The following is a 13,322-nucleotide window of genomic DNA, read 5'->3' on the forward strand; positions in this document are numbered from 1 at the left end:
TCAAGCCACGCGAGTGATGGTAGTGAATAGTTTTCTCTGTCACTGTTTCTGTTCTTTTTGAACAGAACATAATAATCTAGTTGAGGAAAACTTTTCTTGCCTGCCTCTAGGAAAGAAGTGTCTCCTCAGGCAAGGATAGGGTGGCTGAGGTATTTGAGTTGAAGCTGTGCAGATCCCACACCCAGACCATCGGTGGTCTCACAGCAACCTTCTAAACTTGAGTTAATTTGAACTTAATACTTTAACCATGACGGATGCTGTGCTCCTTCCCTGTCATTACCCTAAGGGCGTAACTGAGTCCTAATTTGGCAAACACTATCAGTGTATCGTGGAGAAAATATAGGATGGCACAGGTAAGAGGATCACGTTTCCTCCGGGAACACAGCTTTTATTCACTTCACTCCTTTTTACTCCCTATTTTGCAAATAACATGAAAGAATCAAAAGAAAACAAGTAACGTGTTTTACGTTTAAGCTTGAACATGGGTAACAATTACTCTGATCTCTGTTTTAAGATGACACTCTAAAGCCAGAGCAAGAGAATATCTGACTATTTAATGTGCCAACGTCATCCTGAACCCCCTTTAACCTGCACCATCCCAGCAAAAAGAAAAAGCAAGATACAGGATATAAAGCTAAGCAGCAGATGTGAGCAGCACCAATACGACAGCTGTGGCGGGCACTTTGTATGCAAGCAGGTGAACAGGCACGGGGTCTGCGCAGGGTGGTCCAGCCTCAGCAGCTGGGTACTTCTTGTGCTCCCAGCCCTTGGGATGACCCTACAATTTGGTGTTCCCCTCAAGCTGCCTGGCAGCTTGGACAGAGGCAGGAAGATGCCTCCCGCTCTCCTGTGCTCTCAGTGCCCTTCCAGACGCTAGCAGGGCAGCAGACTGCTCCCAGGCTTGTCCCTTCAGAAAGGAGAGGAGCTCTGAGACCTGCAGGGATGCTCCTCTCCTGGCCACCTGCAGTGAGACAGGGCGGGTTCTGCCAGCTCTGCAGCCTCCGGATGTGGGTCTCACCTTCTGCCTTTGCACAGGAAGGCAGCAGTAGCAGTGCAAAGCAGTTGGGCTGCCAGAAGTTGAGGTCAGGTCCAGCTCCAGGCTCCTGGTGTTGCTGCTGCGATGGAGGAAGGGAGCTGCCTCCAGCAGGACATCCTTTGAGCCGCAGAAAGTGTCTCCTGCCTCCCTGCTGGAGGAAGGCTTTGCAAGCGGGGCTGAGGCAGCAGCAGGGGGAAGATGCCCTTTAGACTCTCGTGAGAACGAGAGAAGCAAAAGACTTTGCAAAGACGGCTCTGCACATTAATGCTACCCTCACACTGCTGGATTACAGCCCTTGTGGGGAAGCCCTGGGTCACAGCCTTGCTCCAACAGCTGCAGAGCAATCACTGAAACCTCTGGAAAGAGGTAGATGTCCCTTAGCAGAGATGCTCAGCGCTGCCAGGGCAAGGCCATCCTCTTGCCAGCTTGGGCAAATGGGCTCCAGCGCCTGCCCCAAAGTGCTGATAGAAGGGCTGCAGGACAGAGCTGCAGGGCTGCAGAAATCATTCCTCCCTCTTGTGCTTTGGCTGAGCAGGGTCCCATCTAGAGGGCTCACACTGGGAATCTGCAGGGGAGGGAGATAGCTGGTGCTGTCCTCCTGCCCACCACCCTTTGGCTTTGTCCTGAATTTTGGTGAATCCTCTAGGCAAGCATCTGAGTGTTTGCCTATTAAAAAAAAACCCACCCTGGTTGCCCAAGGGTGGCAAGGCACCCGAAGGGCAAGAGCTGCACTGCTGCGCCTGGCTGCGATCCCGCTGCTGGGACCTAGGCAGCAGCTGAACCTTCTCCTCTGGTCACAGTCTTTGCTTCACAATTTGGAGAACGTGTCATGGCCCACATGAGTCAGCATGTATTTCTTACGTGCTGTTACTGGCTCATTCTTGCAAAAGACTGTACCTTGCAGATTGCAAATACAAGTACACGTTATAACAGTAAGTCCTGCCCAAAGAAGAGTGGTGGTTTAAAAGAACTGTATTTTGTGGTTTGCTCTCCTATGCTCTAGGAAGTAAGCCCAAAGGTACTCAGTATGTGTAGAAGCACTACAAGGGTAGACTCTTACAGGAAATTAAATTTCTAGAATAAAAGATAATCTACTCTCTGCTGCTTTTTCCCAGGGGAGGAGGAAGAGGGAGAGAGAGAGAGGAGGGAGAGAAGAGGCAGCTGGAGGGATTGTCAGTTTCGTAGAACTGCCCAGGACAGAAGAAAATGCACAAGCTGAAAGAATTAATAATAAAATAGGCCCTGAAGTGTAAGGATTGTGCAAGCACACTGCATGCAGTATCTTTATTATAACACTTCAAATATGGTGATATCTTGTAGAGAGAAATAGATCCATAGTCCAAGCTTCAGAATGCCATTGCATTTACTTACTGATATTTGTATATATAACAAAGATACACACACACATATGTGTATATATACACACAGGTTTGTATATATATACACACATGTGCATGTATATATATGTATGTATATGTACATCTATATGTACATGCATGGGTAACCATTCACATATAAATCAGTCTTTCATAGTTACCGAGTTGGAAGAGTAACTGGGAGGTTAACCACAGTCGTATGCTCAAGACCAGTGACCACACTGGCACATCAGTTGCTTAAAGTGTTCAAAGAGTTCCCTTGTGGGGAACCCTGAGTGTTGTCTGGGTTTTAGGCATCCCTAGAGCCTCTGGCCGCTCAAACCAGCCAGCGCTGTCTGCTTTAACTACCACCTGTGTTACAGGATGCGTGCTGTACTACCCTTGTTTGTGTCTCTCTCCATCCTGTTTCGGGCATCTGCAGAAGAGCCAGCCCCTTGGCCAGCAGCTCTGCTAAGAGCAGCCACCGCCCTGGCCTGTGGCTCACCAGCCACTGGGTCCACAGGAAGCTTTGGCATGTGACTCACACTCAGTATTTTTTCCACTCTTCAGCCTTTTTTTCTTGGTAACTTTCTCCACTCGTCCCTAGGACACTTGTTCCTTCCCATAAGGGTTTTTTCTTGACACCCACAGTGTAATTTATAGGCTACAGCTTCCAAATCCTTCCAGTCCAGGAAGGCCCTGGTAACAGATGGGGAGTCAGGATCATACCTAGATATTCCTCTACATTGATTTCAACAAAACACAAGCATAGCATTTATTTATTGTTGCTAATCTAATTGTTCACTCACTAAGCTCTTTCTGGGCTGGAAACCTTGTTCGGATCTGTCAACTGGGAGCCAGGCCCAGGCAGGATGCCTTAAACTTGGGCACCGTTTCCCTCCAAAGAGTGGGTTCCCGCTCCTGCTGTGAGCTCCGTCCCTGCCTACAAAGCCAATCCACTCTACTGGGGATGAGGGAAGGAGTGGCCAAGTGTCCCAAGTTCGGAAACATAAACAGTTCCTTTCAGCACTGAATCTGGAGTGGGGAAAGAAATGTTTCTGAGGCTCCTTCTGAGGCATGGAGCTGCTCAGGTAGTGCGTGAGTCTGCTTGTAATTTCGGCCTCCCGTTCACAAAGCAGGCAGGGCAGGACATGACACGGGAAAGAGATGGAGATGCTAAAAATCACGCTAAGAAGTAAGAACACCAAAGCAACCATGATAATAGCAAGCTCAGGCAGTTGCTTCCACTTTTCCTGTAGTGACAGAACGAGGGGTAATGGCTTCAAACAGGAAGAGGGGAGATTTAAATTAGATATCAGGAAGAAATTTTTCACTATGAGGCTGGTGAGACACTGGAACAGGTTGCCCAGAGAAGTTGTGGATGCCCCATCTGTGGTAATGTTTGAGACCAGGCTGGAGTGAGGCTTTGAGCAACCTGCTCTAGTGGGAGGTGTCCCTGCCCATGGCAGGGGGTTGGAACTAGATGATCTTTAAAGTCCCTTCCAACCTTACCCATTCTATGCTTCTATGATTCCTGTCCTAAAAGGCTGTCCAAACAGTGCATCCTTGCAGATGTCCTGCTGGGACAATTTCTCAACTTCAGGTCACCTGTTCAGGATGAAAGTTTTTCACTTGTAGCTCTACAAGACAGTGTCAACAAAAGACGATGGTGAAGACGTCGCGTGCAGAGAGGAATGCTTGTCCAGGCCACGATGATCAAAAGCACTGTAGTCTTTGCAGATCAAGAGAAAACGTGCATATCTTCTGAAAGCTTCACGAAGATGCTTCTTGAACTTCTCACCCACGAAGGCATAGATGACTGGGTTGAGGCAGCAGTGGACGAAGGACAGTGCCTCGGCCAGCTCCATGGCTAATTCTAGCCTTTGGCTTGTCTGGCAGTCGTCAATGATGTACATGTTCTTCAGAGAGTCCAGAAAAAGCACAATGTTGACAGGGGTCCAGAAGAGGAAGAATACAATGACGACAATAAACACCAGTTTCATTGCTTTGTACTTGTTTTGAGTATGGCATTTCTGCAGGTTTTTCAAGATGCTGTAGTAGCAGAAAATGAGGACACCAACAGGGATCAGCCACCCTAGGACATTGACTTCAAAATTACTGAAAGTCTTCCAGCCATTGCTGCTGTCAGGATAGTCAGGGATGCACTTAGTCTGGTTATTGTCATTAATTTCCTGGAAAAAAATGAAGTCTGGTGCTGATGCTAAAATGGCAACTGCCCAAAGGACCAGGCTGGTGATAACCCCATGGGCAGTTGTCCGAACCTGTAGAGCGTAGACAGACCGGACAATGGCCAAGTACCTGTCAACACTCATGATGGTTATGAAGAAGGCGCTGCTGTAGAAACCAATGAAGTAAGCTGAGCTGATGATTTTACACATCACATTTCCAAAAGTCCATTTCCTCCGGATGGAGTACTGAACCAAGAAGGGGAGGGAGAAAACAAAGAGGAGGTCAGAGATGGCGAGGTTCAACAGATAGACATCAGTCATGGCCCTGACTTGCTTGAAGACTGTTAGGACCCAAACGACCAGAGCATTTCCCACAAGACCAGTCACGAACAACAGGGAGTACAGCACTGGAAAAAAGGTAGATGCAAATGCTGGAATATTTTCAAGATCACAGTTGATGTCCAGTTCTGGGTAGAAGCCGTATTCGTAGGCTGCAGAGGAGTTAGGTGTTGATGACATGTAACCCACCTGTTCAAAGACAAACACGTTCATGAGGCCCAAATCCCAAATTACTCTCCTAGTAAATACAGTAGGCACAAGTCAGCTCACACCACGCTGCATGAGGACAAAACAGCTGTGCCTCAGCTGCGCTGGAGGATGCAAATGAGGAATGAACAGGAGTGACCAGTCCTCCCCTGCAAGATCCAAGATGAGGTTCTCGCATCAGAAGGGCAGAGAAGATCAAGGAAAATGCAGCTGTGGTGGTAAACCAGAGGTTACCAGTATCCCCACGCCGGCTCCATGTGGGGTGCCTAGCCCCGTGCCTGCAGTCCAGGTGGATGTGGTGGGATACTGGGGCCAGAGCCAGGGAGCATCCCAAAACCAGCAACCAAATGGGCTGAGAGCCCTGACAAAGGTTTCAGGGTACTATTCCATGTTTCCTTCAGAAAGGAGAAAGGGAGCAGTGCTCAGGGAAGAACTGACATGTAAACGTTCATCTCCTAAAAGCTGCATTTCCAGTTAGCTGAGCGTCAGAAATACCCCTCGTGGGACAAGTTACTTTTGCAGAGCATTCCCAGATGGTTCGAGCAGGTTTTCAGCTGTAAAGGCACCCGCACATACAGGTCACTGGTGGATGCTACACATTGCACGCTCTCTCCACAGTGATCAGCAGTGGCAGCTCTGGCCTGAGGGGCAACTTCCCAAAGAGCAGACGGGGATTTCTGCCCCTTCTTCCCTCCTCCCCAGCAGGAATTTTGCCCTCTTGGCTTGTGCCAGTACAAACCGCTGCTGACAGCAGCTTATGCTCACCAAGACTGTGCTCTGCTAACGGGGACAGATGGATTTCCTTTCAACACCAGCAGCTTTTCCCTCCTGGCACCTGTCAGGAAGCACCAGCAGCAGCAGCATTTGCCCTCCCTGCTCCCTGGCCCCTCGCAGCCCCTCAGAATCAACCACCACATCCCTGGGCAGCATCTGTGATAGCAGACAGCTGAAGAAGATGGGTGGCAGCACATCACCCAGTCTCATCGGCCGAAGATATTTTCACTCACTGTTTTGTTCAGAGGACAACAATCACACTGATTTCTTCTAAACCCTCACTGTCCCTACCAGTGCTATGTGTCCCCTTAGGCCAAACTGGACCCCTCGGATGTGCTACTGGCCTTGGCTTGCAGGGCAGCAGCCTGGTGGGGAATGACTCACCGACACATCCTCGGAGACCCCTCCGCCCAGCAGGTGGATCAAGTCACCCTCCATAATCCAACACTGTGTCTGAAAGAGTGCAAGAAAACAAACAAACAAACAAAAAAAAGCCTTTAAATCAAAGGTTTTAAGAAGTGGGTATACCTTCACACGTGTATGCTAGCAGTATTTACCTTAGCTTGTGTTGAAAGGACAAGTCACAGGCAAGGTCCTCACCGTAGCAGTGCACAGTCATAAAATACCTTCTCCTCTGTGTGATACGTGTTACATTAAAAATGTATAAAGCCCCAAGCCAATGAGTTCACCTCTTCAGCTGACACTCTGAGAAAAGGAAACGCGTCGGGTTTATCTTCTAAATGATCTATGTCTTTTCACTTTGAGCATTGATACGAACGTCAGTCAAAGAGATGTGCAGTTTCCCCCACGCGTCTGCAAAGTGCCCTCATCCCTCACCTGCAGCCCTTGCTCTGCAGCCCCCGTAGCTGGGAGAGGGGAAGCACTGCTGCCTCCCCTCTGCTCCAAGAGTTTTTGGTGAAGAAATCTGAGGGGGATGGCCCAATGCTGCCCATAGCCAGTGATGGCAAAGGCCACCACGTTACCTTTGACATTTTCCATCGGAAGGCACCTTCCCCCTGCACCCACTCACCCACCCACAGAAATACCCAATGGAACTGGTCACAGAATCAGTCATAGAATCATTTAGGTTGGAAAAGACCTTTGAGATACTTTGAGTCCAACGTAAACCTAACACTGCCAAGTCCGTATCAACCTTCCTTCGCAAAACGTGCACCCTGCAGGACACTCTCGCAGATCAACACTGAAGTCAAGCCCTGAACACCACTGGATTTCCACCGACTCTGCTAAATATTGCTGCTCCTCACCATAGCCCAGTGCTATTACTGTAATTCAGGCAAGTCACATCACCTTTTTTTTTTTTTTGGTTTAGAGCAAACAGTACCTCACCGGGTGTCAGTCCATAGATGTGCTGCTGGAGATCCCCATCTCTCTCAGACCCTCTGAACACCCACCTTCCTTCACCATCGCTGCAAAGGAAGGCAGAAGGATAAGTCTCTGTAAACTGAGAAAATGTGCAACTATTTCACAGAATCACAGAATCTTCATGGTTGGAAGGGACCTTTGAGATCATCAAGTCCAACCACAAAAAAAAAAACCAAAACAAAACAAACCAAAACCCAAAAAAAAAACCCCAGACACAAACAAACAGACACAACCCAACAATCTCGGGCACTAGAGCATGCCCTGAAGTGCCATGTCTACACGTTTCTTAAATACCTCCAGGGATGGCGACTCCACCACCTCCCTGGGCAGGCTGTTCCAGTGCCTGACCACTCTCTCAGTAAAGTAATTCTTCCTAATAGCTAATCTAATCCTCCCCTGCCCCAACTTCAGACCATTTCCTCTGGTCCTGTCATTATTCCCTTGGGAGAAGAGGCCAACACCCACCTCTCTACACCCTCCTTTCAGGGAGTTGTAGAGGGCAATGAGGTCTCCCCTCAGCCTCCTCCAAACTGAACATGCCCAGTTCCCTCAGCCTCTCCTCGTATGACTTGTTCTCTAGACCCCTCACCAGCTTGGTGGCTCTCCTCTGGACACGCTCCAGCAGCTCAATGTCCTTCCTGTAGTGAGGGGCCCAGAACTGAACACAGCACTCGAGGTGAGGCCTCACCAGGGCCCAGTCCAGAGGCACCATCACTGCCCTACTCCTGCTGGCCATGCTGTTCCTGACACAGGCCAGGATGCCGTTGGCCTTCTTGGCCACCTGGGCACACTGCTGGCTCACGTTAAGCCGGCTGTCCACCAACACCCCCAGGTCCTTTTCTGCTGGGCAGCTTTCCAGCCACTCTGCCCCAAGCCTGTAGCGTTGCCTGGGGTTGTGGCCGAAATGCAGGACCCGGCACTTGGCCTTATTGAACCTCATCCCATTGGCCTTGGCCCATTGATCCAACCTGTCCAGGTCCCTCTGTAGAGCCTGCCGACCCTCAAGCAGATCAACACTCCCACCTAGTTTGGTGTTATCTGCAAACTTACTGAGGGTGCACTCAATCCCCTCATCCGGATCATCAATAAAGATATTAAACAAGACTGGCCCCAAAACTGAGCCCTGAGGGACACCACTGGTGACCGGCCGCCAACTGGATTTCACCCCATTAATCACAACTCTCTGGGCACGGCCATCCAGCCAGTTTTTTACCCAGTGAAGAGTACACTTGTCTATGCCATGATTCGCCAGCTTCTCCAGGAGAATGCTGTGGGGGACGGTGTCAAAGGCCTTACCAAAGTCCAGGTGGACAACGTCCACAGCCTTCCCCGCATCGAGAAGGTAGGTCACATGGTCCCGTGGCGTTTCACATGTGGCAGTGGCTGGCTTTCTTTGGCTGTGGTAGGTAGTGTGATATTGGGTCAAATTTTTACGTGTGAGTCAAGCAATATGCATATAATAGTCCAATTGACAGCCAAGCTCTGCTGGGTATTAAATCTTGCAGTAGCTGAAACCAGAAACCTAAACCAGAAACAAATTCCGCTGTCATAGGAGTTACTGGCAATGTTGAAGTGGCATCTCCACTATCTGTTTACTGGTTTAAAAATGGCACTCACATCTCCGTCAGTGTTGGTGATAGAGAAGACACCCAGGAATTATGCAATGTGGAAAACCAGGTGGCAACCACAGAGGAATTTGGCACCTTAGGCAGTCACGTACCTCTCAACTCCCAAATGCAGACGATGGGCTGCCCAAGCACAAGGAACAAGCAGCCCCAGCAGCACCAAGACTGCTGGGGTGCTGTGAAACGCCCACGCATCTCCAGTGCAGCAAGGAGAGAAGCCACCCCATGCAGTTGCTGGGACTGAGGGTGACACCTGGGATGCTGAAACCACACACATCGTGCTTGGGGGAGGCGTTTCACCGAGCCTGAGTGAGAGAGGAGCAGGCTGCCTGCAGCTTTTGCACAGAGCCTGTGGCAGGACATCCCCTGGTGCCTGAGCTGGCTGGTGCAGACACAGTAGCACAGAGCACCCTTGGAGCCACTGCTGCTCCCTGGACCCACGCCACGGGTGGCTTCACAAGCCTTCCTGGGGTCAGGCTTTGTCCCCTGCTGGAGATGCCAAAGGGCACCTCTTCTTGCAGCTCACCGAGTTCCATCCCCGGCTTTTCCTGTGGGGGAAGCTTTGGCCAGAGGAGATGAGATGCCAGTGGGCATCACACATGGCAGTGGCACAGGCCACTTGTACCTCATTCACAGGGGACAGAAACAGCCAAATGCCAGGAGACACTGGCTGTGCCCTGCGTGGCAGTGAGAAGCTCTGTCTGAGGGGAGCCCAAGAACAAGGCAAACTGGCCACCAGCCCTGGTGGGAAGGTGACCAGTGTCTCCACTTTTCAAAGAGTGGTTTCAGTGGCACAGGAGGAGTAGGAGGAAGAGGAAGACTGCATGTGTGCAGTGTGCTGGGGTCTTCCTGTTTGTAACTGGGGAGAGGCTGGTCCCTTATGCTGGGCAGTCACGGTGACCTGCAGATAGATCCCTGTAAATCCCTGTGGGAGCCTCCTGTGGAAGATGTCCTCAAAGAGCAAAGTATGCAGGGCATGTGGTCCACCTCCTTGGTTTACTGCATTGGTGTCATCTCTGCATGATGCTTGTCAGACCGCCAGAACGACCTGCTGTGGAGAGGTGTCCGCTCCACAGCCCCAGACCCATTGGCTCTAACGTGGAGGTGGTTTTGTTGACCAGTGCTGTAACTGGTAACGATCTTGGAGTGGAGAGGATCTCTCCTGCACTGTCAGTGCCTCAAAGCAGTGTTTGACTCTGCAGAGAGGCTAGTGTCCCTCAGCAGAGTCAGTGACATTTTGCCTTTCAGTTCCTGTCAACTGGGGGAATTTGGGACTGTGGTGAGACCGTAGTGTGAGGCACGGGGGCAGAAGGGACCACGAGTTCAGACAGAGATGTCCTACACCTAAAGTCAATAGTGTGCTGGGCACCCCAGATGCAGCTACCCCTGAGCAGGGACCAGTCTGGACCCAGAGCGTGCAGGTAACTTTTGCCTCCCCCCCTTTTTAATGAAGATTAAATGTGTTTCCCACTGATAGCTGGAAAACCAGCAGAGCTGAGTTGTCTCTTTGCACCTCTCCAGGACAGTGAAATGAAGGGATGAGGCTCTATTTGCTGGGTTTTCCTGCAAAAGTGAGGCACAGAAATCATCCCTGCAGAGATGTGTGAGATCAACAGTGCTGCTTCACCTCCTTGTGAGTCTTATTTTAAGGGAGTAAACTCTTCCAGGTCCACAGCAAGTCAAGAACCTGGAGACTACTGTTACTGCCAGAGTTTCAGGCTGCAAGAGCTCTTTCTTCAGATGTGCACCATTTGGCCACTGTTGTTGCAGTCCCAAGAAACAACGCAAGTGTCCCTTGTAACTCCACCCAAAGACACGGAGGGAGAGGATCCAACCTCAATTCCATCCAAAAGCTCAGCTCCCTATAGAAACATTTCAAATGCATCACTTGGGTCTGTCAGCCTTATTAGACTTGTTAAGGTCACTCCTCTAAACAATCATTTAAATGCATTTTCACTGTGTCTTCAAAGCAAAAGTCAAAGAAGATGCAAACTGCCATGGCTAAAGTCAGAATTAATTCTGAGAACAAAACATCCCCATAAGCGCTCGGGTACCAACCCAGTCCCACCCAGCACAGCAGAAACGCAACAAAGGAAACCAGTCAAAGGAACTTTGAAAACAGCTTCCTTAGATAATCAATGATGATGTTTTGGGTTTACATGGCAAGGTTTTGGTAGCAGGGGGACTGCAGGGTTGATTTCTGTGAGAAGATGCCAGAAGCTGCTCCCATGTTGGAAGTAATCGTCGCTAGCTGACTCCAAGACAGACCTGCTGCTGGCCAAAGCTAAGCCCATCAGAGATGTTGGTAGCACCTCTGTGATAATATATGTAGGAAAGGGTAAAAAATGCTGCGCAACAGCAGCTAGGAGAGAGGAGTGAGAACATGTGAGAGAATCAACTTTGCAGATGCCAAGGTCAGTTGAAGAAGGAGGGGGAGGAGGTGCTCCAGGTGCTGGAGCAGAGATTCCACTGCAGTCCATGGTGAAGACCAAGGTGAGGCAGGTTGTCCCCCTGCAGCCCATGCAGGTCCACAATGGAGCAGATAGCAACCTGCAGCCTGTGGAAGACTGCATGACAGAGCAGGTGGCAGTGCCCTGAATGAAGCTGTAGCCCGTGGAGAGCCCATGCTGGAGCAGGCTCCTGGCAGGAGCTGTGGCCTGCGTGAGGAGCCCACGCAGGAGCAGGTTTTCTTCCAGGAGCTGTGCTCCTGAGGATGATAAACCCTGGTCTGCTCCTGAGGAACTGCACCCTGTTGAAAGGACCCATGTTGGAGCAGTTCATGAAGAACTGCCTGTGGGAAGTTGTGTTGGAAAAGTTTGTGAAGGACTGCAACCCATGGGTGGGACCCCACACTGGAGCAGGGGAAGAGTGTGAATAAGAAGGAGTGGCTGAGATTCAGTGTTATCAACTGACCACATCTCCCATTCTCTGTCCCCCTGTGCCGCTTGTGGGGAGGAGGTAGAAGAGTTGGGAGTGAGGTTGAGCCTGAGAAGAAGGGAAGAGTAGGGAGAAGGTGTTTTTAAGATTTGTTCTTATTTCTCATTCTACTCTGCTTAATTGGCAATAAATTAAATTAATTTCCCCAAGCTGAGTCTGTTTTGCCCATGACAGTAATTGCTGAGTGATCTTCCTGTCCTTATCTCGACCCACACACCCTTTGTTGTATCTCCTCCCTCCTGTCCTCTGAAGGAGGCGGGGTGATAGAGTGGCTTGGTGGGTACCTGGCAACCAACCAGGGTCAACCCACCACAGTCCTCTGTGGCGCCCAACATGGGGCATGAGAAATTTGAGATAAGGGTAGTTCTTGGGAGAGGTAACGAGCAAAACACGGACTGAACTTTGCTGGAGAGCATCAAGCGTAATAATGGTGGGGAATTTTTGTTGTTGTAATTGTGGTGAAGGGATGAGAGATGGAACACGTTGTCAATTGTCCACTTTTGTCAGCGTTATGATGATGCCATTTTGATTTTGGTGTTGGGAATTCTTTTGCTGATGTTGAGTGAAGTTTGTGAAGATTGTAGATCGTGTGATGAGTATGTGTTTTAATGATAATTCTTAAACACATGATTCACAGAGGCAAGGCGGAGAATGTATCGGGTTTATGTGGCAAGGTTTTGGTAGCAGGGCGGTTGCAGGGTCGGTTTCTATGAGAAGATGCCAGCTGTCCCCATGTCAAAGTCAGTATCAGACGGCTCCAAAATGAACCGATTGCTGGCCAAAGCTGAGTCCGTCGGTGACATTGGTAGCGTCTCTGTGGTAACATATTTAAGAAAGGGTAAAAACCGCTGTGCAACAGCAGCTGTGGGAGAGGAGAGAGAATAGATGAAATAGCCCTGCAGACACCAAGGTCAGGGAAGGAGGAGGAGGAAGAGGTGCTCCAGGCACCAGAGAAGAGATTCCCCTGCAGCCCGTGGTGAAGAGCATAGTGAGGCAGGTTGTCCCCTGTGGAGGTCCACGGTGGAGCAAGATGTGAGCTAGGGAAAGAAGCAGCAGGAGGGATGGGGTTGAGCTGAGCCTCTTTTCCATGAGTTAGCAGGCAGAGTCAGTTAATGAAATGTAAGACGACGGTCACTCTTCAGGGGAGGGAACTCCATAATGAGAAAGGGGCTTGTAAAAGGGGAGTCCCTAATGAAGAGTTTTTGCTAGCCTGCGTGTTACATTTGTCAGAGAAGAAGAGCTGTTTGTGCGTAGGGCTATTGCTGCACCCAGGATTTTCTTTCTAGGAACAGCCCAACTTGGCTGGAGCCCAACATCCCTGTACGTGTCATCCCTCCCTCAGCCGGTGTGTGGCAAGCTGGCAGGCCAGATTCTCAGAAAAGCAGCTCGTGGAACCAGCTGGACGATCCTCCCGGCCTCCTCCTGCTTCCCTGATAAGAAATGGCTGGCTCTGCGGGCACGGCCAAGACGCGCGGCT

At 50.1% G+C, this 13,322-nt stretch overlaps 1 protein-coding gene across 1 annotated transcript; it reads right to left on the reverse strand.

The window, feature by feature from the left end:
- Positions 1 to 4,031: 4,031 nt before the first annotated feature.
- LOC141466522 (C-C chemokine receptor type 8-like) lies at positions 4,032 to 6,338 on the reverse strand. The gene is made up of 2 exons (XM_074150486.1): positions 6,285 to 6,338; positions 4,032 to 5,108 (listed from the first exon to the last, which is right to left on the reverse strand). Exons 1-2 carry the CDS (start codon positions 6,336 to 6,338, stop codon positions 4,032 to 4,034), a joined length of 1,131 nt encoding a protein of 376 aa, XP_074006587.1.
- Between the last annotated feature and the right edge of the window lie 6,984 nt (positions 6,339 to 13,322).

This window comes from Numenius arquata, chromosome 7, assembly GCF_964106895.1.
Source record: "Numenius arquata chromosome 7, bNumArq3.hap1.1, whole genome shotgun sequence".
NCBI classification, from domain to species: Eukaryota; Metazoa; Chordata; class Aves; order Charadriiformes; family Scolopacidae; genus Numenius; species Numenius arquata.